At 40.4% G+C, this 25,376-nt stretch overlaps 1 protein-coding gene across 1 annotated transcript in view; it reads left to right on the top strand.

The window, feature by feature from the left end:
• Nucleotides 1-25,376, top strand: part of LOC126253124 (FAS-associated factor 1) — a 144,385-nt gene that overhangs the window by 62,635 nt on the left and 56,374 nt on the right. Inside the window, exon 9 of the mRNA XM_049954253.1 lies at nucleotides 15,749-15,885. Coding sequence (XP_049810210.1) covers nucleotides 15,749-15,885 — 137 coding nt within the window. The remainder of the gene's footprint in view (nucleotides 1-15,748; nucleotides 15,886-25,376) is intronic.

The raw sequence follows: 25,376 nt of genomic DNA, 5'->3' as shown, positions 1-25,376 counted from the left end.
CATTTGAAAGAGCACTGATATTTTTGTAGCATTTTAACTTGAATGTTTAACAATGTAATGTTTGCCCTGTGTATTTAAACATTGAATAAAGCTACTGAAAAAGTAAGCTACCAGTAACAAAGAAAAGTTCTTGAACAAAATGTTTGTGTCACAGTTTTTCTGATTTAGTGTCAGCAGTTATGGGATTGCTGATAATTGGAAGTTAGTTAACTCGTTAATAAAAACAGAAATTTTTCATCTAAAAATGGCTTTCATTTACACATCACGCCTGTTTACTTACCGTTCAGATAATAAATCCTGTAAAGGAGACAACTTGGTGTTCATTCAAAACTGGAGGGTAGTAACATGTCTAGAAATGCAGACGTCCTAATGTTTTTTGTCAACTTATGTTTTTTCACTTGGGGAAAAGGGTGGCAGGGACAAAGAATCCAGTGAAATTTTTTTAAAGTGCTTTATCTGAAAACTACCTTGAGCAGTTAAACAGAGATCCGACTCGTGGCGATAACATATTAGACCTAGTGTGTTGCAACCACCAGTTGTCACGCAGTCTACTCCTGCATACCGCTTCTGTTGTTCCACTTGTTGTTATGTCCTGGGTGATTCTGTGGCTTGCCACCATTTCCCCTATATCTTACTGTATTGTATCTTTATTGGTGTCTAGTTCTGTCTTCGTGCCTTAGTCCTCATCCTTCAGTCTACAGTAATATTCTGTACACCTGGTCTGCCAGTTTGATGACTGTTATCTGTTAATCAGCTTAAGTTTTGAAAGGGAAGTATCTGCACTACCTTTTCTTTCTTTGAATGGATTTCCTAATTACTGGTTTAGCTTCCTTTTCTTGAAAATGTATGAAATTACCATTTTCCTGGTGAGTAATATTGTGTCTTCCTGTTTGCTCTGCAACCATTTTGTAAGAAAAGTGCCTCTGAATGCCTACCAAGTGAGGTGGCACATTGTTGGCACACTAATTTCACGTTCAGGAGGAGGAAGGTTCAAATCCGTGTCTGCCCATCGAGATTGAAGTTTTCTGTGAATTCCCTATTATCACTCCAGGCAAATGCTGGGATAGTTCCTGTGAAAGGACACAGTTGATTTCCTTCCCCATCCTCAAAACATTCTGAGCTCGTGCACCACCTCTGATGACCTTGATGTTAACGGGATATTAAACTCTAACATTTCTGCCTTCTTTCCTTTTTTCCAAACTCCTCATAATGCATCTTGTCCTTTCATAGCCCTTTCGACAGCTCAAGATTTCCTTTTCTAGTTATTTGATAATAGAGCATGTCTTGTGCACTTCAGGCCACAAATCATGCTTGATATTTTTGAAGCATCTAAAAAATACAACTAGGTGTAGCTGACCCATTGGATTGTATTTGTTAAATGAAATGTGTTTTATAAATCCACTTGGAGATTTTATGTCTCTACAACCCATGAACTGTGGACCTTGCTGTTGGTGGGGAGGCCTGCATACCGTACGTGCAACCACAACAGAGCGGTATCTGTTGAGAGGTCAGACAAACGTGTGGTTCCTGAAGACATGCAGCAGCCTTTTCAGTAGTTGCAGGGGCTACAGTCTGGATAATTGATTGATCTGGCCTCGTAACATTAACCAAAGCAGCATTACTATGCTGGTACTGTGAACAGCAGTAATTTTTCCCGAGGGCGTGCAGCTTTACTGTATGGTTAAATGATGACGGCGTCCTCTTGGAATTCCCCATTCAGATCTCTGAGTGGGGCTACTTAGGAGGATGTCATTATCAGGAGAAAGAAAACTGGCATTCTATGAATCAGAGCATGGAATAAGTGGGCATGTAGGTTAGAAAATTTAAAAAGGGAAAGTAATAGGTTAAAGTTAGATAGTGGGAATTAGTGAAGTTTGGTGGCAGGAGGAACAGGACTTCTCGTCAGATGAATACAGGGTTATAAATACAAAATCAAATAGGGGTAATGCAGGAATAGGTTTAATAAGGAATGAAAAAATAGGGAGTGTGAGTAAGCTACTACGAACAGCATAGTGAACCACGTTACTGTAGCCAAGATAGACACGAAGTCCATGCCTGTCACAGTAATAAAAGTTTATATGGTAACTAGCTCCGCAGCTGATGAAGAGATTGAAGAAATCTATGGTGCAATGAAAGAAATTATTCAGATAGTGAAGAGAGACGAAAACTTAATAGTGATGGGGGGACTGGAATTTAACACTAGGAAAAGGAAGAGAAGTAAAAGTAGTAGGTGAACATGGGATGGGGGTAAGGAGTGAAAGAGGAAGCCACCAGATAGAATTTTGCACAGAGCATAACTTAATCATAGCTAAAACTTAGTTTAAGAATCATGATACAAGGTTGTATACATGGAAGTGGCCTGGAGATACTGGAAGTTTTCAGATAGACAGAGATTTAGGAACCAGGTTTTAAATTATAAGACTTTTCAGGGGCAGACATGGACTCTGACCACAATTTATTGGTTATGAACTGTAGATTAAAACTGAAGAAACTGCAAAAAGGTGGGAATTTGAGGAGATGGGACCTGGATAAGGTGAAAGAACCAGAGGTTGTAGAGAGTTTCAGGGAGAGCATTAGGGCTCAATTGACAGGAATGGGGGAAAGAAATACAGTAGAAGAAGAATGGATAGCTTTGAGGGACGAAATATTAAAGGCAGCAGAAGATCAAGTAGGTCAAAAGACGAGGGCTAGTCGAAATCCTTGGGTGACAGAAGATACATTAAATTTAATTGATGAAAGGAGAAAATATAAAAATGCAGTAAATGAAGCAGGCAAAAAGGAATACAAACGTCTCAAAAATGAGATTGACAGGAAGTGGAAAATGGCTAAGCAGGAATGGCTAGAGGATAAATGTAAGTATGTAGAGGCATATCTCACTAGGGGTAAGATAGATACTGCCTACAGGAAAATTCGAGAGACCTTTGGAAACAAAATAATCACCTCTATGAATACCAAGAAGTCAGATGGAAAACCAGTTCTAAGCAAAGAAGGGAAAGCAGAAAGGTGGAAAGAGTACATAGGGGGTCTGTACAAAGGTGATGTTCTTGAGGGCAGTATTACGGAAATGGAAGAGGACGTAGATGAAGATGAAATAGGAGATATGATACTGCATGAAGAATTGGAGAGAGCACTGAAAGACCTAAGTCGAAACAAGGCCCCGGGAGTAGACAACATTCCATTGGAACTACTGATAGCCTTGGGAGAGTCAGCCATGTCAAAACTCTACATCTACATCCATACTCCGCTAGTCACCTGACGGTGTGTGGCGGAGGGTACCTTGAGTACCTTTATCGGTTCTCCCTTCTATTCCAGTCTCGTATTGTTCGACGAAGGAAGGATTGTCGGTATGCTTCTGTGTGGGCTCTAATCTCTCTGATTTTATTCTCATGGTCTCTTCGCGAGATATACGTAGGAGGGAGCTATATACTGCTTGACTCTTCGGTGAAGGTATGTTCTCGAAACTTTAACAAAAGCTCGTACCAAGCTACTGAGCGTCTATCCTGCAGAGTCTGCCACTGGAGTTTATCTATCATCTCCGTATCGCTTTTGCGATTACTAAATGATCCTGTAACAAAGCGCGCTGCTCTCCGTTGGATCTTCTCTATCTCCTCTATCAACCCTTTCTGGTACGGATCCCACACTGCTGAGCAGTATTCAAGCAATGGTCGAGCAAGCGTGCTGTAACCTACTTCCTTTGTTTTCGGATTGCATTTCCTTAGGATTCTCCCAGTGAATCTCAGTCTGGCATCTGCTTTACCAACGATCAACTTCATATGATCATTCCATTTTAAATCACTCTTAATGCGTACTCCCAGATAATTTATGGAATTAACTGCTTCCAGTTGCTGACCTGCTATATTGTAGCTAAATGATAAGGGATCTATCTTTCTATGTATTCGCAACACATTACACTTGTCTACATTGAGATTCAATTGCCATTCCCTGCACCATGCGTCAATTCGCTGCAGGTCCTCCTGCATTTCAGTACAATTTTCCATTGTTACAACCTCTCGATATACCACAGCATCATCCGCAAAAAGCCTCAGTGAACTTCCGATGTCATCCACAAGGTCATTTATGTATATTGTGAATAGCAACGGTCCTACGACACTCCCCTGCGGCACACCTGAAATCGCTCTTACTTCGGAAGACTTGTCTCCATTGAGAATGACATGCTGCATTCTGTTATCTAGGAACTCTTCAATCCAATCACACAATTGGTCTGATAGTCCATATGCTCTTACTTTGTTCATTAAACGACTGTGAGGAACTGTATCGAACACCTTGCGGAAGTCAAGAAATACGGCATCTACCTGGGAACCCGTGTCTATCGCCCTTTGAGTCTCGTGGACGAATAGCGCGAGCTGGGTTTCACACAACCGTCTTTCTCGAAACCCATGCTGATTCCTACAGAGTAGATTTCTAGTCTCCAGAAAAGTCATTATACTCAAACATAATACGTGTTCTAAAATTCTACAACTGATCAATGTTAGAGATATAGGTCTATAGTTCTGCACATCTGTTCGACGTCCGTTTTTGAAAATGGGTATGATCTGTGCCCTTTTCCAATCCTTTGGAACACTACGCTCTTCTAGAGACCTACGGTACACCGCTGCAAGAAGGGGGGCAAGTTCCTTCGCGTACTCTGTGTAAAATCGAACTGGTATCCCATCAGGTCCAGTGGCATTTCCTCTTTTGAGCGATTTTAATTATTTCTCTATCCCTCTGTTGTCTGTTTCGATATCTACCATTTTGTCATCTGTGCAACAATCTAGAGAAGGAACTACAGTGCAGTCTTCCTCTGTGAAACAGCTTTGGAAGAAGACATTTAGTATTTCGGCCTTTAGTCTGTCATCCTCTGTTTCAGTACTATTTTGGTCACAGAGTGTCTGGACATTTTGTTTTGATCCACCTACCGCTTTGACATAAGACCAAAATTTCTTAGGATTTTCTGCCAAATCAGTACATAGAATTTTACTTTCAAATTCATTGAACGCCTCTCGCATAGCCCTCCTCACACTACATTTCGCTTCGGGTAATTTTTGTTTGTCTGCAAGGCTTTGGCTATGTTTATGTTTGCTGTGAAGTTCCCTTTGCTTCCGCAGCAGTTTTCTAACTCGGTTGTTGCTTGGCACATACTCATCTAACGCATATTGTACGATGGTTTTGAACTTTGTCCACTGATCCTCAACACTATCTGAATTTGAGCCATCAGGTACTCTGTAATCTGCTTTTTGTCACTGCTAAACAGAAAAATCTTCCTACCTTTCTTAATATCTCTATTTACGACTGAAATCATCGATGCAGTAACCGCTTTATGATCGCTGATTCCCTGTTCTGCGTTAACTGTTTCAAATAGTTCAATTCTGTTTGTCACCAGGAGGTCTAATATGTTATCGCCACGAGTCGGATCTCTGTTTAACTGCTCAAGGTAGTTTTCAGATAAAGCACTTGAAAAAATTTCACTGGATTCTTTGTCCCTGCCACCTGTTATGAACGTTTGAGTCTCCCAGTCTATATCCGGCAAATTAAAATCTCCACCCAGAACTATAACATGGTGGGGAAATCTGCTCGAAATATTTTTCAAATTATCCTTCAGGTGCTCAGCCAGAACAGCTGCTGAGCCGGGGGGCCTATAGAGACATCCAATTACCATGTCTGAGCCTGCTTTAACCGTGACCTTCACCCAAATTATTTCACATTTCGGATCTCCGTCAATTTCCTTCGATACTATTGCACTTATTATCGCTATAAATACGCCTCCCCCTTCACTGTCCAGCCTGTGTGTGCGGTATACATTCCATTCTGAGTTTAGGCTTTCATTACTGTTTACGTCTGGTTTCAGCCAACTTTCTGTCCCTATGGGCATTATGACCGTTTATTAATGAGAGCAGTTCTAGGAGCTTTCTATAGACACTCCTGCAGTTTACTATTAGCACATTAATATTGTTATTCCCTGTTGCATTTTGCCTACTCCTACCTTGGCGCGTCTCAGGAGTCGTCTTGTTGAGCCTAGGGAGGGAATTCTCTAACCTAAAAAACCCACATGTGCACTCCACACGTACTCCGCTACCCTTGTAGCCGCTTCCGGCGTGTAGTGCACACCTGACCTATTCAGGGGGACCCTACATTTCTCCACCCGATAGCGGAGGTCGAGAAATTTGCACCCAGATCTCTGCAGAATCGTCTGAGCCTCTGGTTTAAGCCTTCTACTCGGCTCCAAACCAGAGGACCACGATCGGTTCTGGGAACAATACTACAAATAGTTAGCTCTGATTTCCGCCTTCACCAATTCCGCCAACCACCTGTACGAACTGAGGATGACCTCTGAACCCAGACGGCAGGAGTCATTGGTGCCGACATGAGCAACAATTTGCAGTCGGGTGCACCCAGTGCTCTCTATCGCCACCTGCAGGGCCTCCTCCACATCTCGGATGAGACCCCCGGCAAGCAGACAGAGTGAACACTGGCCTTCTTCCCCGACCTTTCCGCTATTTCCCTTAGGGGCTCCATCACCCGTCTAACGTTGGAGCTCCCAATAACTAATAAACCCCTCCCCCCGTGTGCCTGCTCGGACCTTGCTGAAGGAGCAGCCACATGTCCACTCACCGGCAGAGCGGGTGATTCCACACGGCCAGCGTCCACATTGACCCTCCGCCTCATGCGCCGTGAACGTCGCTGAACCTGCCACTAACCTTGGGGAGAGGGTGGCCCAACCGCGCCCAGTACCTGCGAAGATGTCTCGACAGCAGGGACAGTGGGTGAAGCATGTAACACCTGGGGTGTATCATGCGACGCACCAGACTCCCCACTGCCGCTACACTCCGAGACAGCAGCCTGAAGATGGCTGACCGCGGCCATCAACACGTTCAGCTGTCCGCGAACAGTGGGCAGCTCTTCCTGCGTCGTACACAGCAGTGACACATCCTATCCATTCTAAGAAATCAGTTTACTGTAGAGAGTTAATCAACTCTACCATCCAGGTGTTGACAGATGTGTAAATTACTGAACTATCAGTTTAATAAGTCGTGGCTGCAAAATACCAAAATGTATTCTTTTCAGATGAATGGTAAAACTGGTAGAAGCTGACCTTGGGGAAGATCAGTTTGGATTCCGTAGAAATGTTGGAACACATGAGGCAATACTGACCCTACGACTTATCTTAGAAGAAAGATTAAGGAAAGGCAAACCTACGTTTCTAGCATTTGTAGACTTAGAGAAAGGTTTTGACAATGTTGACTGGAATACTCTCTTTCAAATTCTGAAGGTGGCAGGGGTAAAGTACAGGGAGGGAAAGGCTATTTACAATTTGTACAGAAACCAGGTGGCAGTTGTAAGAGGCAAGGGGCATGAGAGGGAAGCAGTGGTTGGGAAGGGAGTGAGACAGGGTTGTAGCCTATCCCCAGTGTTATTCGTTTTGTATATTGAGCAAGCAGTAAAGGAAACAAAAGAAAAATTCGGAGTAGGAATTGAAATCCATGGAGAAGAAATAAAAACTTTGAGGTTTGCTGATGACATTGTAATTCTGGCAGTGACAGCAAAGGACCTGTAAGAGCAGTTGAATGGAATGGACAGTGTCTTGAAAGGAGGATATAAGATGAACATCAACAAAAGTGAAATGAGGATAAGGTATTGTAGTTGAATGAAGTAGATGATATTGAGGGAATTAGATTAGGAAATGGGACACTTAAAGTAGTAGCTGACTTTTGCTATTTAGGGAACAAAATAACTGATGATAGTCGAAGTAGAGAGGATATAAAATGTAGACTGGCAATGCCAAGAAAAGCGTTTCTGAAGAAGAGAAATTTGATAACATCGAGTATAGATTTAAGTTTCAGGAGGTCTTTTCTGTGAAAGTATTAGTTTGGAGTGTAGCCATGTACGGAAGTGAAACATGGACAATAAACAGTGTAGACAAGAAGAGAATAGAAGCTTTCAAAATGTGGTCCTAGAGAAGAATACTGAAGATTAGATGGGTAGATCATGTAACTAATAAGGAGGTACTGAATAGAATTGGGAAGAAGAGGAAATTGTGACACAATCTGAGTAGAAGAAGGGACAGGTTAGTAGGACACATTTTTTTAGGCACCGAGGGATCACCAATTTAATATTGGAGGGAATCAAGGACGGTAAAAATTATAGAGGTAGACCAAGAGATGAATACACTAAGCAAATTCAGAAGGATGTAGGTTGCAGTAGTTACTCAGAGATGAAACAGCTTGCACTCGTTAGAGGAGCATGGAGAGCTTCATCAAGCCAGTCTCTGGACTGAAGACCACAGCAACAACACAACCCATGTTACTTAGTTCAGGCTTCTCTTTATGGATACATTCACACACAGTGATTACAATATTTTCTTCAGTCGTGCTCTGTATAGTTTCAAGTGAAATTACCTGCACAGATGACCCATTTCTATTGTCATAAATTTGATTTCATTCTTCCTTCTAATCTCAATTCTGTTACCACAACCTGTTTTCCCACGTTGTTTATATAGGCAGTTAATTTTGCTTGCTCCGTACGTCCGCTGTTACCGACACATCTACATGTGAAATAGTTTGTCTTGCTTTTGAGCTTAATCTGCCTTATTCTTCTATAAGGTTGCTTCCTACCAATCCCTCGAATACAATATCTAAATTTTTTGTTAATGTATTTGCCATATCATCTTGAGATAAAGTTAATTTTTCTAGAATTCACATCTCTTCTTATCTTGTCCCTTTGAGTTTAGTGCATCTTCAACACTGCGAGTATCATTTCTGATCCTAATGACATTCTTTTGTTAGTGCTTTCTGTTCCTTTACTTGTCCCCTTCCTTCTGTACTTATCAGTGTTCTCAAATGTGTCGTCCCCTGTTTGACTAACGTTTGACACCCAGAGTCTTTAGATTTCATTTTCATTCCTACATCCATCTTATATGACTAATTGTCTTCATCATGAAGAACTGTGCCCTTTAGCTTTGCATTGTCAGCCATATTATTGTTTCACAAAAAAGAAAAAAATGACATGCTTAATACACACCCAAAAATTAAAGACACTGAAGCACATATACTAGATGTTCTTAAACTGGTTGCCATCAAAATGGGTTATTTGTAATGCAAGTGTGCCAGATATTCTTCGTTTTAGTGACACAAATTAGAAGGTAGCTTATTGCTCTGTCTCCTTCATTTTGAGCTTCTTTGTTGCTGTACTAAGACTTTTTTTTAGATATACCGTATGCTTCCTGCTGTGCATCTTTTCACAATTTGCTTATTAACTTCACAAGGAGTGTTCTCTATTCCATGACCATTCACCTTTGTTCATGTAACAAGTTACACATTGTGGCCTGACATCTGCCACACACTGTTTTTGGCTAAATGATTTGAGTCAGATACACAATTTATTTCTATTTTTACTGTTCTTCACCAAAGTACTGATTCTTAGTCACAGTAAGCTATGAGTAAACTACCAACCCCAGTATGCTCTATATGTCATGGACATTAACAGACACAAATTTAATTAAAGTTACCCAGAATGACTTATTTGGGGATAAACTTACATATACTAAAGGAAAAGGGAAGTCAAAGTGCTGTGATAGCATGCCTAGTATCCATCCCATGTCCCTGTTTTTGTTAAAGAAGGCTGATTATTATTCATTTCAATTAAAACAGATAATATTACATACAAGGTTGTAAATATAGTTCCTGTTTGTTTGACACACATTTCAAACCTAACCGTTCCAGTTTGCATTTGCTATGCTCTGTGTCATGTGTCGTGTGTGTGTGTGCGCGAGTGTATACCCGTCCTTTTTTCCCCCTAAGGTAAGTCTTTCCGCTCCCGGGATTGGAATGACTCCTTACCCTCTCCCTTAAAACCCACATCCTTTCGTCTTTCCCTCTCCTTCCCTCTTTCCTGATGAGGCAACAGTTTGTTGCGAAAGCTTGAATTTTGTGTGTATGTTCGTGTTTGTTTGTGTGTCTGTCGACCTGCCAGCACTTTCGTTTGGTAAGTCACATCATCTTTGTTTTTAGATATATTTTTTCTACGTGGAATGTTTCCCTCTATTATAACAAAAATTTGTTAGAAACATGACTATTATGTATGCGATTGCAGTCTTTCTCAGCGTATTCCACTGATAAATTCTTCTCTGGTTATCAGCCGAGTGGTGGCGTTGTCTTGTCGCAACGTTTAGATGAGTTTTGTACCTATCTTCTGGCGAAGTGATGCCACCACTCGGCTGATAACCTGAGAAGAATTCATCAATGACTATTATGGTTTCTTATCTCTCATACGCATTTGTTAACTTTAACCACATTAGCCCTTTAAAATTTAAACACCACTTCTTTAAAAACTCGTATCACCATCTTCTCCTCGGCATTACTAATTAATATTCTTCTTACTATCATGCTTCCCTCCTTTGCGTATTGTCTACATTAATGCCACATTTTTATATTCATCACTATTCCTCTTAACACTGTCCCTCAAACTTCTGACTGCCTCAATTTGACTCAAACAAGTCACTATTTGTATATGAAAATGTGTGCTCTAATCAGAAACCTCTTTGTGAGCACTAAGGAACCCCACTGATTGTCTTCCAAGGTACCAAAGACTTTGTCTCAGTAGATATGCTACAGTTACTCTCTCTGTGTGTGTGTGTGTGTGTGTGTGTGTGTTGTGTGTGGTCCTATGGACTCTGTCTGAAAGCTTAGCAACATTTTCAGTGTGCTTCTTCAGTCTTGTTTATGTGATTATAAATCACTCATTGTCTCAATGACAAATTATTATGTTTATGCCTTCCATTGTTTATATTCCTTGCACCAAGAACTATCCCTAGCTTTCCTCATGATCTGATAAACAACTTTTCCCACTCTATCTATAGCAAGTCCTTTTTGCAGAAACCAACTTAATTTTTATGATCTCACTATTATAACTGTTGGTTTGTTGAACAGCAAATACTAACAATAGGGAGAATTTTATGCCACTTTTTCCATTTTGGTGGCTTTTCTGTTGTCTTCATTGGTACCTATTATTGCTGTTTTCCCTCTCTTTTTATCTGTAGTTCCTTTACACTTATGAATTTTTCATCCTGTCCTTCATTCTTAATGTCTGTTACCACTTTAATGTCTGTTACCACTTTCAGTGGTGTGCTGTTGTGGTCTTCAGTTAACAGACTGATTTGATGCAACTCTCCACAGCAATCTGTTCTGTGCAAAATACTTCATCTTTGCATATCTATTCCAATCTGCGACCATTGAAACCTGTTCACAGTACTCTCACCATGGTCTCCATCTACAATTGTTATGCCTCCTCACTTAACGTTTATTACTCAAGTGACGTTTCCTAGATGTCTAAGAACATGTCTTGTTAATCTATCCTTCTTTTAGGCAAAATATTTCATAGATTTGTTTTCTTTCCAGTTAATTATTTATTCAATCCTTTATTTTAGTCAACAATCCCTTCTTTTAGTTAGATTTTGCCACAAGATCTTTTTTCCCTAGATCATTTCATTACCTCTCCATCAGTCATTGGTGTACCCGTCTAATCTTCAGCATTCTGCTGTAGCACCACATTTCAAAAGCTTCTATTCTCTTCTTGTCTGTAATGTTTATTTTCACACATTTCACTCCCATGCAAAGCGACTCCAAACAAATACTTCAGATGTTGCTTCTTAAGCCCTACATTTATATGTGATGTTAACAAATTTCTTGTTTTCAGAAATGCTTTTCTTACTGTAGCCTGCCTACACTTTGCATTCTCTCTACTTTGGCTGCCTTCATTTTATTGTGCTGCCCACATAGAAAAATTTGTGTACTATTAGGTGCTTATTTCCTAGTCTGAATACGTCAGTATTACTTGGTTTAATTCAAATTCATTCCACCATACACTTGTTTTTCATTTGATGTTCTTTATCTTATAACTTCATTTTAAGAAACTATCGATCTGCTCATTTCTTTCATCTGATCTTCCAAGTCCTTTGCTGTCCCTGACAGAATTACAATGTAACTGTCAGAATTTTTAATTCTTCTCACTCCCCAAATGTGCTCTTGGTATCTATGACTGTTTGCTCTATGTGGAAGTTGAATAACATAGGGGATAGGCTAAATCCCTGTGTCACAGGTTAGTTAGGTTTAAGTAGTTCTAAGTTCTAGGGGACTGATGACCTCAGATGTTAAGTCCCATAGTGCTCAGAGCCATTTGGATCATGTCCCAGTCTGGCTTCTATCAGTCTTTCTGTTTTTCTGTTATTTCATTATTTGTTTCTTGTATTGCTTGATTGGTAGTGTTAACTTTATTTTCTGTCATTGGTGTCTGCTTTCAACCACTTCACTGGTTTCCTCCCCCCCCCCCCCCCCCCCCCTACATTTTGGTCTCTGAAATTTAGTGACACTTTAGGTTTTTGTAAATTCCAGTGCCAAGAAGAATATTTTCACTATTTGACCAAAAGTATCCAGACATCCCCAAAACATACGTTTTTCATATTAGATGCATTGTGCTGCCACCTACTGCCGGGTACTCCATATCTGCGACCTCAGTAGTCATTAGACATCATGAGAAAGCAGAATGGGGCACTCCGCGGAACTCACGGACTTCGAACGTGGTCAGGTGATTGGGTGTCACTTGTGTCATACATCTGCACGAGAGATTTCCACACTCCTAAACATCCCTAGGTCCACTGTTTCCGATGTGATACTGTAGTGGAACACATAAGCGTGCAGGTCAACCTCATGTGTGGTCTGACAGAGACCACCGACAGTTGAAGAGGGTTGTAATGTGTAACAGGCAGATGTTTATCCAGACCATCGCACAGGAATTCCAAACTGTATCAGGATCCACTGCAAGTACTATGGCAGTTAGGCAGAAGGTGAGAAAACTTAGATTTCATGGTCGAGCGGCTGCTCATAAGCCACACATCACGCAGATAAATGCCAAATGATGCCTCGCTTTATGTAAGAAGTGTGAACATCGGACGACTGAACAGTGGAAAAAGGTTGTGTGGAGTGACGAATCATGGTACACAATGTGGCGATCCGATTGCAGGGTGTGGGTATGGCGAATGTCCGGTGAACGTCATCTGCCAGTGTGTATAGTGCCAACAGTAAAATTCGGAGGCGGTGGCGTTATGGTGTGGTCGTGTTTTTCATGGAGGGTCTTGCACCTTTTGTTGTTTTGCATGGCACTATCACAGCACAGGCCTACATTGATGTTTTAAGCATCTTCTTGCTTCCCACTGTTGAAGAACAATTTGGGGATGGTGAGTGCACCTTTCAACATGATCAAGCACCTGTCCATAATGCATGGCTTGTGGCGGAGTGGTTACTTGACAGTAACATCCCTGTAATGGACTGGCTTGCACAGAGTCCTGACCTGAATCCTGTAGAACACCTTTGGGATGTTTTGGAACGCTGACTTCATGCCAGGCCTCACCGACCTACATCGTTACCTCTCCTCAGTGCAGCACTCTGTGAAGAATGGGCTGCCATTCCCCAAGGAACCTTGCAGTACCTGATTTGATTGAATGTATGCCTGCGAGAGCGGAAGCTGTCATCTAGGCTGAGGGTGGACCAACACCATACTGAATTCCAGCATTACCGATGGAGGGTGCCTCGAACTTGTTAGTCATTTTTACTTTTGATCACATAGTTTATGACTTAAAAGGAACACTATACCACAGATTAGATTCAGGAAGAAAGAAGTAAGTGGAATCAGGAATTGATGTTGAAGTCCCCATGTGCAGCAGTTAGAGCCACTAAATGGCATACATTCAAAGAAATCCTTTTTATGCTCTCTGGGAACCTCCCTCCATCCTTTATCAATCTGTAAGGCCTCAAGATAAAGTTTTTGATGAACTACATCTAAGATATTATTGTATTGTGTCTTCAAATATACACAGAAGAGCCAAAGAAACTGGTACACCTGCCTAATATCGTGTAGGCCCCCCCACGAGCAAGTAGAAGTGCTGCAACACGACGTGGCATGGACGTGACTAATGTGTGAAATAGTGCTGGAGGGAAGTGCCACCAGGAATTCTGCAGAGCTATCCATAGCAGTACGAGGGGGTGGAGATCTCTTCTGTACTGCAGTTGCAAGGCATCCCAGATATGCTCAATAATGTTTATGTCTGAGGAGTTTGGTGGTCAGTGGAAGTGTTTAAACTAAGAACAGTGTTCCTGGAGCTACTCTGTAACAATTCTGGATGTTCGGGGTGTCGCATTGTCCTGCTGAAATTGCCCACGTCTGTCGAAATGCCCAATGGACATGAATGGATCCAGGTGATCAGACAGGATGCTTAAGTAAGTGTCACCTTTCAGAGTCACATGTAGACGTATCAAGGATCCCATATAACTTCAGCTGCACACGCCCCACACCACTACAGAGCCTCCACCAGCTTGAACAGTCGCCTGCTGACATGCAGGGACCATGGATTCACAAGGTTGTCTTCATACCCATACACATCCATCCGCTTGATTCAATTTTAAACGAGACTCGTTTGACCAGGCAACACGTTTACAGTCATCAACAGTCCAATGTTGGTGTTGGTGGGCCCAGGCGAGGTGTAAAGCTCTGTGTTGTGCAGTCGTGAAGCGTACGAGTGGGCCTTCAGCTCCGAAAGCCCATATTGATGATGATGCATGGAATGGTTCACACGCTGACACTTGTTGATGGCCCAGCATTGAAATCTGCAGCAATTTGCAGAAGGGTTGCACTTCAGTCATTGAATGATTCTCTTCAGTCGTCGTTGGTGCTGTTCTTGCAGGATCTTTTTCCGGCTGCAGCAATGTTGGAGATTTGATGTTTTATCAGATTCCTGATATTCACAGTACGCTTATGAAATGGTGGTACGGGAAAATCACCACTTCATCGGAGATGATGTGTCCCATCGCTCATGCATCGACTATAACTCCACGTTCAAACTCACTTAAATCTTGATAACCTGCCGTTGTAGCAGCAGTAACCAATCTAACAAACTGTGCCAGACACTTGTTGTCTTCTATAGGTGTTGCCAACTGCAGCATCGTATTCTGTCTTTTTACATATGTCTGTATTTGAATACCCATACCTATACCACTTTTTTTTGGTGCTTCAGTGTAATAGCTTACTATCTTGAATTGTGATTCTCAAGTTTATGGCTGTATGCTGGCAGGTTTCACTCCTTTATCCTGTTAACATTAATGAGAAAGTTTTTCAAATGATTAGTAGTGCACTTAAAATTATGTAATGTTAATTCACTTTTAACATCATAAATTATTTCTAATCATTATCACACCTGTTAGTTTTACTGTATTGTACTTCTATCCTGTGAAAGCCACTTTGTTTCCTTTAACTCTTTTTCCCAGTTTAAGTTTTGCTATTCCCTTGCCATACTAATTTTAATTAGTAATTCTTACATTATTGCTTCCTGTTTGAACAGTCCTTCACACACTTCTGTCTGTCTGTCCGTCTTTGTAGTGAATATTTGAGACTTAGAACAAAGCTGGGATCTTCAGTTAGTCATGCCAATCCACATTACAAGAACACATACTAAATTGCTGTTTTCAAAAGTTTTCTTTTTCCTTCCAGATCTGCCATATAACTGGAAGTTCCTCTATGAAATTCCAAAAGAGGAAGAAAATACGTGACAGTACTATCTACAAAAACATGCACAGCAAAACAAACAAACTGTCATATATTGCAATATTTAAGCCAATTTGGTTTTAAGCTGTCTCCTGTTTTAGGAGGAACTTGATAAATCTGATCTCCTCAGTGTTACAATATTTGTTTATGTTCAATATTTCAGGTTTTTGGCATCAGTTTCTAAGGCACTTGGGTCAGTTGCCGCAATGACAATCCGCAGCATAGATGTGGACACACTTCCTGTTTTGATAATTATAATGCGGATGAGATCTACAACAGACATATATACAGTAGTGCATGGTATGTTGAAGGTTTTATACTTTTATGTATTATAATTTCATTATACTTAGTTTTTTGGAATTCATTTTGGAAGTTAGTTTAAAGTTTAGAATTGGTCAAATTTAATAACCAAATAAAAGAAAATGAATTAATGACTGTAAAGCATAGAAAAACGTGAAATTTGTTTTAATGTTGCATAGATCTTAACACACCTCACAAATGCTTTGTTAAGATTCCATCTGCCACTTGTAACGTGGTTAATTTTTTTGTAGCAAATGGTAATTCAATTGATGTATCTTACAAGAAATCTTCCTTAATTAGAAACCATTCCACCAGTGCTGATTTTGGCATTCAGATAGATGGTCAGGAATATACATCATATGTAAAATGTAAAACCATTAAGTTCTAGTGAATTCATCGTTTGGATTGTTCTAAAACCACATTAAAGTTGTATTTTTCTTTTAAAATAATAAAAAAAACCTATGCCGTAATTTTTGAGGTTTTTTTGTCATTATTGATGTAGGTGTATTTCGGGTGCTTTGGCAGTTGCTTTTTTTTAATTACAACAGGGTCCATAGCAGAAATAAATTTTCTGAATGACAATAATCTGTCATCCTGATTGACCTAAATTACATTAGAATATCCTTTTGTGTTTTGTTTTTCACTGCTGCACAGTTTTGGCTATGTAAGCATTTTCAAGTGTCTGAAATACATACCAGATTTAACATTGTTAAAATATAAATATAAAACAACCATTAATTGTTTGGTTGGTGGAATAAAAACTACAATAAGATAAAAGAAAACAGAACTTACACTGTATGCATATACACTATGTGATCAAAAGTATCCAGAGGCCACCAAAAACATACATTTTCAATATTAGGTGCATTGTGCTGCCAGGTACTCCATATCAGCGACAACAGTGGTCATTAGACATTGTGAGAGAGCAGAATGGGGCACTCCGTGAAACTCACGGACTTCGAACGTGGTCAGTTGATTGAGTGTCACTTGTGTCATATGTATATACATGAGATTTCCACACCTCTAAACATCCCTAGGTCCACTGTTTCCGAAGTGATACTGAAGTGGAACACACAAGCGTGCAGGTCAACCTCATGTGTTGACTGACAGAGACCACCAACACTTAAAGAAGGTCGTAATGTGTAACAGGCAGATGTCTGTCCAGACCATCACACAGGAATTCCAAATTGCATCAGGATCCACTGCAAGAACTACGACAGTTAGGCAGGATGTGAGAAAACTTAGATTTCATGGTCGAGCAGCTGCTCATAAGCCACACATCACGCAGGTAAATGCCAAATGATGCCTCACTTGATGTAAGAAGTGTGAACATCGGACGACTGAACAGTGGAAAAAGGTTGTGTGGAGTGACGAATCATGGTACACAATGTGGCAATCCGATGGCAGGGTGTGGGTAAGGCGAATGCCTGGTGAACATCATCTGTCAGCATGTACAGTGCCAACAGTAAAATTCGGAGGCGGTGGCGTTATGGTGTGGTCGTGTTTTTCATGGAGGGTCTTGCACCCTTTGTTGTTTTGCATGGCACTATCACAGCATAGGCCTACATTGATGTTTTAAGCATCTTCTTGCTTCCCATTGTTGAAGAACAATTTGGGGATGGTGATTGCACCTTTCAACATGATCAAGCACCTGTCCATAATGCATGGCCTGTGGCGGAGTGGTTACTCGACAATAACATCCCTATAATGGACTGGCTTGCACAGAGTCCTGACCTGAATCCTATAGAACACCTTTGGGATGTTTTGGAACGCCGGCTTCACGCCAGGCCTCACCGACTGACATCGATACTTCTCCTCAGTGCAGCAGTCCATGAAGAATGGGCTGCCATTCCCCTAGAAACCTTCCAGTACCTGATTGAATGTTTACCTGCGAGAGTGGAAGCTGTCATCAAGACTAAGGATTGGCCAATACCATACTGAATTCCAGCATTACTGATGAAGGGCCCACAAACTTGTAAGTCATTTTCAGCCAAATGTCTGGATACTTTTGATCACATAGTGTAGCTTATCAAAAGGACGTATTTGCATTTCATTCGAAAACTAGATTGGCCATGCATTGTTAAAATGCAGTTAAGTGGCACGGTATGTGATAAAATGAAAGCAGAAAGAGTGACGATATAATAATGGATAACATTATGTACTAATATATTTCAGTATTTTGCCAGACTTTAAAATAACAGTGTGTCACCAAGTGTGCCTTGAATATAACATTTGATTAGATTTTAATTAACTAAGGAGGTGAGACAACAGTGGACTTCAACCCCTATTGCCTCAACAAAACTCAGTTTATTGTGTGGTATCTCTCCCTTCCATTGTAGTAAAGGCAGTCATTACCGTTGAAAAGTAGTAGAGAGAAAAGAACCCTCTACAAGGTCTTTGTTAGATACAATTTGTTCAGGAATTAGTGACACTAACATTTTGTATCTTTTGGCCTCCAACTCTTCACATTGGAAGGTTAAATGAAGTCTACACTTACGGGTTTCTTTCTTTATTCCCATCGTGTACAGATGTTTCTTGAAGTTCCTATAGTCAGTAATTGAACTTACCATGTGTTTAATCTGACTCCTGTTCAAGCCGAGGATTGCAGAATTCTGCTTTCAACATGGTTTTGGCATCATTAACTTGCCATATTTCTATTTTGGGTATTAATCCAAAGTCCTGATCCAGACACGTATTTTAGATTTTATCATCACAGAAGTGATAGGACAAGTTGTGGTCCGACAAATGGGGTAATAGCCCTTGTCTTGGGTAGCCTATCAGCTCCTTTGTTCCTTTACTACCTGAGTTATCAGGGATCCACAGCAGGCTTATCCTATTGCTGTCCCATAGCATCACAAGGAATTCATGGCATTCTTTGATGATCTTTGATCTCCTTTGCAGGAGCTGACAGATTTCAAAGCTGGTTGACTGTGTGAATGAATGTAGATTCTATGATCCTTATAGCATCTACATAGCTTCTACTCCACACATGCCGTGATCTTTGGCTGAAATACCGTAGCCCAATTTCTAGTCTAAGCTGTACCCTGTATACCATGGCCCCAGCACCTTTGTCTGATTTCAGCCTCTCAAGAAACCTGTCACCTGAACAGTACCATGGTTCATTCTTGCACTGCTACCTGCTTTCATAGCAGGAAGGTCTATTGAAGCCATTGGAAGCAACTGCATAGTCAACCTGTAATTCCAGGACCATTTCTATGTTAACTCAACATTAACTAACTTTCTGTAATTAACACATTCATTATATTTATGTAGGATTCTAGGATTCTGATTGTTCTAAGGATTCCAGTTCTTCTCCTCCTCCTCTCTCTCTCTCTCTCTCTCTCTCTCTCTCTCTCTCTTTCTTTCTTTCTTTTATGACCCTGCCACTGCCTCTATTGTACCTGAAACATGTAATGAGGGCATACCCAGCAGTGTGTGTGCTGCAAATTCTTGGTTAAGCAGGTCCTTCTGGAGTTCCTTAGCAGCCACCTTCCATTCTACTTAATTCCACCATACTGCTGTAGCCACACGAGTTCAAGTTAATGTAGGTCTAATTACAGAAGTGCGTATGAAGTACATGCACAGACTTCAATCCTAGTTTTTTCCACAAACCCTTCTAGAACACATGAAAACATCTTTTATCCTGCAACTTATATTTTTTATATGATGGATCCGTGTTAGTTTTACATCCAGGGTTATCCATAGACACTTCAATATTCCCTCTATTGGCAGAATTTGATTAAAAATTTTATGCTTCCTGTCCATGTCCTGGATATGCTTCCTCATGAGTAGTACAACAACAGCTTTTTTTTACACTGACCGTTCTTACTGTTCCTTAACCAGTTTTGCACATTGTTAAGAATGTATTGTGCTATTGTTCTGATAGTATTTGCTAATTTTCCAAATATTACTATGACTAAATCGTCTATTTATTCTTGGCAAAAGTAACCTCTAGCATTTAACTTTTTAATGTGTTCATTCACCACTAGTTTCCACAATAGTGGGCACAAAGCCCCATATTGGGAACTCTCTCTCTTGTGATATTGATTACTGTTTTTACATCCATTATGGTGCTTCTACCGTTTGCGTACTCTGCATAATCTTAATGCACCTATGTATAGTGATCTTATTGCCATGCTCTTATGCAGCTCTAACCATGGTTTTGAAGGTCTTATTGCTGAAGGCCCCTTTCCTGGAAGTATACAGCTTTTTTTATCTTCCCAACAAGTTGGTAAAGTGCTGTTTCCCATGATGCATCTGGTTGATATGCTTGTTGGTTTTCATGTAGAGGTACCTCAGCTAATATTTTCTCCATAACATACACATTAACCAGTTTTTGTACGGTCTTTAAAAGAAAGGACAGAGGCATCTGTCTAATGTCCTTCACCTTGGTGTGATCAGTTCTCTCTTGCTTCAGAATGAAAACAACCCTCACTGTCTGTCAAGCACCAGGAATAATCCTGCTGCTAGACTAACTCCAAACAGTCTGCATAGGAATCTTGTTAATCTCTCTCTTGTTTTTTTGCAGTAGCCAGAAAAAATACCATTTGGGCCCAGTGACTTGAAAGGTTGAAATGTTCCTGCTGCCTAATGGATTTTCTTGAAGTCGGCACATTCTTTTCCAGATTCCCAGTTCTTCCATTGGTTATCTGTAAACCATTATCTCACTGGGATTGGGTCATTGACTGTCTTATCTGCCAGGAAGCGAGTCTAGAGAGGCATATCTAGTGTCTTATATGCTGTCCTCGTATACCCACCATCTTCCCTCCTTTGTGTCACTCCTGGATCTTGTCATTCTATGAGGATTTTGTGAAGTATGGCACTGACAGCTTTACCTTCCACCTCCTTGCAGAATACCTCTCAGAATGATTTGTTTTTCATGTTTAATAGCAAGATTGTATTTGGTAAGGGCCTTTGTATATTTAACCCGTTGCTCTCACCTGAATGCAAAATTAAACACTATTTTTATGTTTATCGCTATGAAGTTTTTCGTGACAGAGTCTTCACGTAAAAAGTTCTCAGTTTAGTGGCCAAGTCAAATTTGGATAAATTTCCAGGCTTTTGATAACTTCCTCCATCATCATCATCATCATCATCATCATCATCATCATCATCATCGGCTAAAGGCTAATTGTAGTGAACTGGCAAGGTTCCCACTTTTATACCCACAGGACGGTATCTGGTTGACTATATAATTTCATGATGACAACATGGAAATGGCATGTATCGAGGTGGTGCCTTCTATGTCCATAGATATTGTTTGGCGTTCGCTATCCTCCACTGCTTGCAGCGCCTTCTCTCACAAGCAGTTAACTGCGAGAATTCTTCCTCCACACCTTTTCTATATCAAGTGCACGCTTCCATGCAGTGCTAAGTGCATAGCCTGTTTGTCTGTTAAAATTGTTCCAGGTTATTGTCCCACCAAGATACATTCATGTTTGTGAATTTCATGGTGAGTGCACAGCTTTCTAAGTCCAAGGTAATGATGACAGACATTACTTCATCTGCCATTTCCTCCAAATCTACTAGGTTTCTTAACAAAGTATTAACTTCAGATGAGTATGAGTTTAGGTATTTCCTATATGTGTCACATTAGTTTTACTAGGGTCCCTGTAGGCCACAGTCTCACACCCATTTCAACATCAAGCTTTATATACACGTGGCCAGATAAGGCTGGCTCCATCAGCACATACTAACAGTATGTGTGTTAGTCACACTGTCCATTGAGAAGGACCAGATGTTAAGTCAGTTACTTCTTCCCTTCTTGTATTCCTGAAGTTGTCCCCCTTACCCTTACTCAATATCTCTAGACTGCTCTTGAAATGTTGTTGTTGTGGTCGTCAGTCCTGAGACTGGTTTGATGCAACTCTCCCTGCCACTCTATCCTGTGCAAGCCTCTTCATCTCCCAGTACCTACTGCAACCTACATCCTTCTGAATCTGCTTAATGTATTGATCTCTTGGTCTCCCTCTGCGATTTTTACCCTCCACGCTGCCCTCCAATGCTAAATTTGTGATCCCTTGATGCCTCAAAACATGTCCTACCAACCGATCCCTTCTTCTAGTCAAGTTGTGCCACAAACTCCTCTTCTCCCCAATTCTATTCAATACCTTCTCATTAGTTATGTGATCTACCCATCTAATGTTCAGCATTCTTCTGTAGCACCACATTTTGAAAGCTTCTATTCTCTTCTTGTCCAAACTATTTATCGTCCATGTTTCACTTCCATACATGGCTACACTCCATACAAATACTTTCAGAAACGTCTTCCTGATACTTAAATCTTTACTCGATGTTAACAAATTTCTCTTCTTCAGAAACTATTTCCTTGCAATTGCCAGTCTACATTTTATATCCTCTCTACTTCGACCATCATCAGTTATTTTACTCCCTAAATAGCAAAACTCCTTTACTACTTTAAGTGTCTCATTTCCTAATCTAATCCCCTCAGCATCACCCGATTTAATTTGACTACATTCCATTATCCTCGTTTTGCTTTTGTTGATGTTCATCTTACATCCTCCTTTCAAGACACTGTCCATTCCGTTCAACTGCTCTTCCAAGTCCTTTGCTGTCTGACAGAATTACAATGTCATCGGCGAACCTCAAAGTTTTTACTTCTTCTCCATGAATTTTAATACCTACTCCTAATTTTTCTTTTGTTTCCTTTACTGCTTGCTCAATATACAGATTGAATAACATCGGGGAGAGGCTACAACCCTGTCTCACTCCTTTCCCAACCACTGCTTCCCTTTCATGCCCCTCGACTCTTATAACTGCCATCTGGTTTCTGTACAAATTGTAAATAGCCTTTCGCTCCTTGTATTTTACCCCTGCCACCTTCAGAATTTGAAAGAGGGTATTCCAGTTAACGTTGTCAAAAGCTTTCTCTAAGTCTACAAATGCTAGAAATGTAGGTTTGCCTTTTCTTAATTTTTCTTCTAAGATAAGTCGTAAGGTTAGTATTGCCTCACGTGTTCCAACATTTCTACGGAATCCAAACTGATCTTCCCCGAGGTCCGCTTCTACCAGTTTTTCCATTCGTCTGTAAAGAATTCGCGTTAGTATTTTGCAGCTGTGACTTATTAAACTGATAGTTCGGTAATTTTCACATCTGTCAACACCTGCTTTCTTTGGGATTGGAATTATTATATTCTTCTTGAAGTCTGTGGGTATTTCGCCTGTCTCATACATCTTGCTCACCAGATGGTAGAGTTTTGTCATGACTGGCTCTCCCAAGGCCATCAGTAGTTCTAATGGAATGTTGTCTACTCCCGGGGCCTTGTTTCGACTCAGGTCTTTCAGTGCTCTGTCAAACTCTTCACGCAGTATCTTATCTCCCATTTCATCTTCATCTACATCCTCTTCCATTTCCATAATATTGTCCTCAAGTGCATCGCCCTTGTATAAACCCTCTATATACTCCTTCCACCTTTCTGCCTTCCCTTCTTTGCTTAGAACTGGGTTGCCATCTGAGCTCTTGATATTCATACAAGTGGTTCTCTTCTCTCCAAAGGTCTCTTTAATTTTCCTGTAGGCAGTATCTATCTTACCCCTAGTGAGACAAGCCTCTACATCCTTACATTTGTCCTCTAGCCATCCCTGCTTAGCCATTTTGCACTTCCTGTCGATCTCATTTTTGAGACGTATGTATTCTTTTTTGCCTGCTTCATTTACTGCATTTTTATATTTTCTCCTTTCATCAATTAAATTCAATATTTCTTCTGTTACCCAAGGATTTCTATTAGCCCTAGTCTTTTTACCTACTTGATCCTCTGCTGCCTTCACTACTTCATCCCTCAGAGCTACCCATTCTTCTTGTACTGTATTTCTTTCCCCCATTCCTGTCAATTCTTCCCTTATGCTCTCCCTGAAACTCTCTACAACCTCTGGTTCTTTCAGTTTATCCAGGTCCCATCTCCTTAAATTCCCACATTTTTGCAGTTTCTTCAGTTTCAATCTGCAGTTCATAACCAATAGATTGTGGTCAGAATCCACATCTGCCCCTGGAAATGTCTTACAATTTAAAACCTGGTTCCTAAATCTCTGTCTTACCATTATATAATCTATCTGATACCTTTTAGTATCTCCAGGATTCTTCCAGTTATACAACCTTCTTTTATGATTCTTGAAGCAAGTGTTAGCTATGATTAAGTTATTCTCTTGAAATATGCTCACTATTTGTGTTAGCTATGATTAAGTTATGCTCTTGAAATATGCTCACTATTTTTATATACTGTATTTAGCATATTTTGTGACAGTATCTTTTCCGTAAAATGTTTACAAGACGATATTTGTCTTGGCTTCAGTCGTCTAGTGGAAGTATGATTCCACAATGCAGTTTCGTCGGCTGCAGAAATGACCTGGTTCAATGTGTTTGCCTCATTTTTGGTGCTTCAAATACCATTTCTTCGAATGTGGTTTCTTCTTAAAGTTTATATAAGAAAAGTAGTAACATAATTCATTTTTCCTGTTCACTAGCAAATTATTATGACGGCGATCTGCACATTGTTCCACTGTCAACACACAACAAGAATTCACTGCCGACTGACTACGGTCAAAGACGACTCCAGCGTCAAAGACATTTTACGCAACACACAACCTTCCACTTGTAACCAGTCTCTTTGATATTCTTCGTCACATCTACTAATAGTAATCAATATGCTGTCACTCTCAAATATATAAGTAAATTAGCATAAAATAAGGCAAATTACAATTCACAAAAAACATATTCTGACAAAAATATAAGAAAACATTTACAACTTCCCTCATTAGATTTGGTATCGACAAATCCAGTAGAAGATAACACATCTCCCAGATCCATTACACTCTCCAATAGGCATTCAAGTAGGTACTCACCTCTGCGTGGGTGCTGCTGCTTCCTCATACCAGGGTGTGTGAATTGGTAACAGTTGTTCGTTCAGCTGCAAGCAGCTGTCTATCAGTCTTCGTACTTCTTGTGAAAGAAGAGCACTGTCTTCATAAAACCGAGGGCATTAAAAATTCCCTCATGCTCCCTTCCTCACACTGTTTCATGCTGATGATCATAAGGTCATTGGAACAGAAGTCTGCCATCAGCATGAGTGAAATTCTATTTTTAACATTAATACATATTGTGGTGCTTTTTAGATTTCTAGGTAAATCAGGGCTATGTTCACCTGCTGTCTTCCCAGAAAGTGACTCAGGTTTCAGTTTCCTCATACTGTGTTGCAGATTTATCTGAAACAATTCCAACCACTAGCTTGCCATCATTGTCACTTCTGATATCCTTATTCTCCCTGACAATAATCTGTAAGAACCCTAAATACAGGCATTGCCCTTAGGGATTTGTCACAGACTTCCACTACAAGGGTTTGGCCATCAGATGCAACCTCCTAGTTAATTATCTTTATGTCATCTTCAAGAATTTCTGAATCTGCACCCATACTTTCTTGAACAGGGTCTTTGCGGTAACATCCTTAAGTAGCGTAGGTTCTCAGATTTATATCATC

This window comes from Schistocerca nitens, chromosome 4 (assembly GCF_023898315.1).
Source record: "Schistocerca nitens isolate TAMUIC-IGC-003100 chromosome 4, iqSchNite1.1, whole genome shotgun sequence".
Classification (NCBI taxonomy): Eukaryota; Metazoa; Arthropoda; class Insecta; order Orthoptera; family Acrididae; genus Schistocerca; species Schistocerca nitens.
The sequence above is the reverse complement of the archived record's forward strand: the minus strand, read 5'-3'. Positions and strand labels throughout refer to the sequence as shown.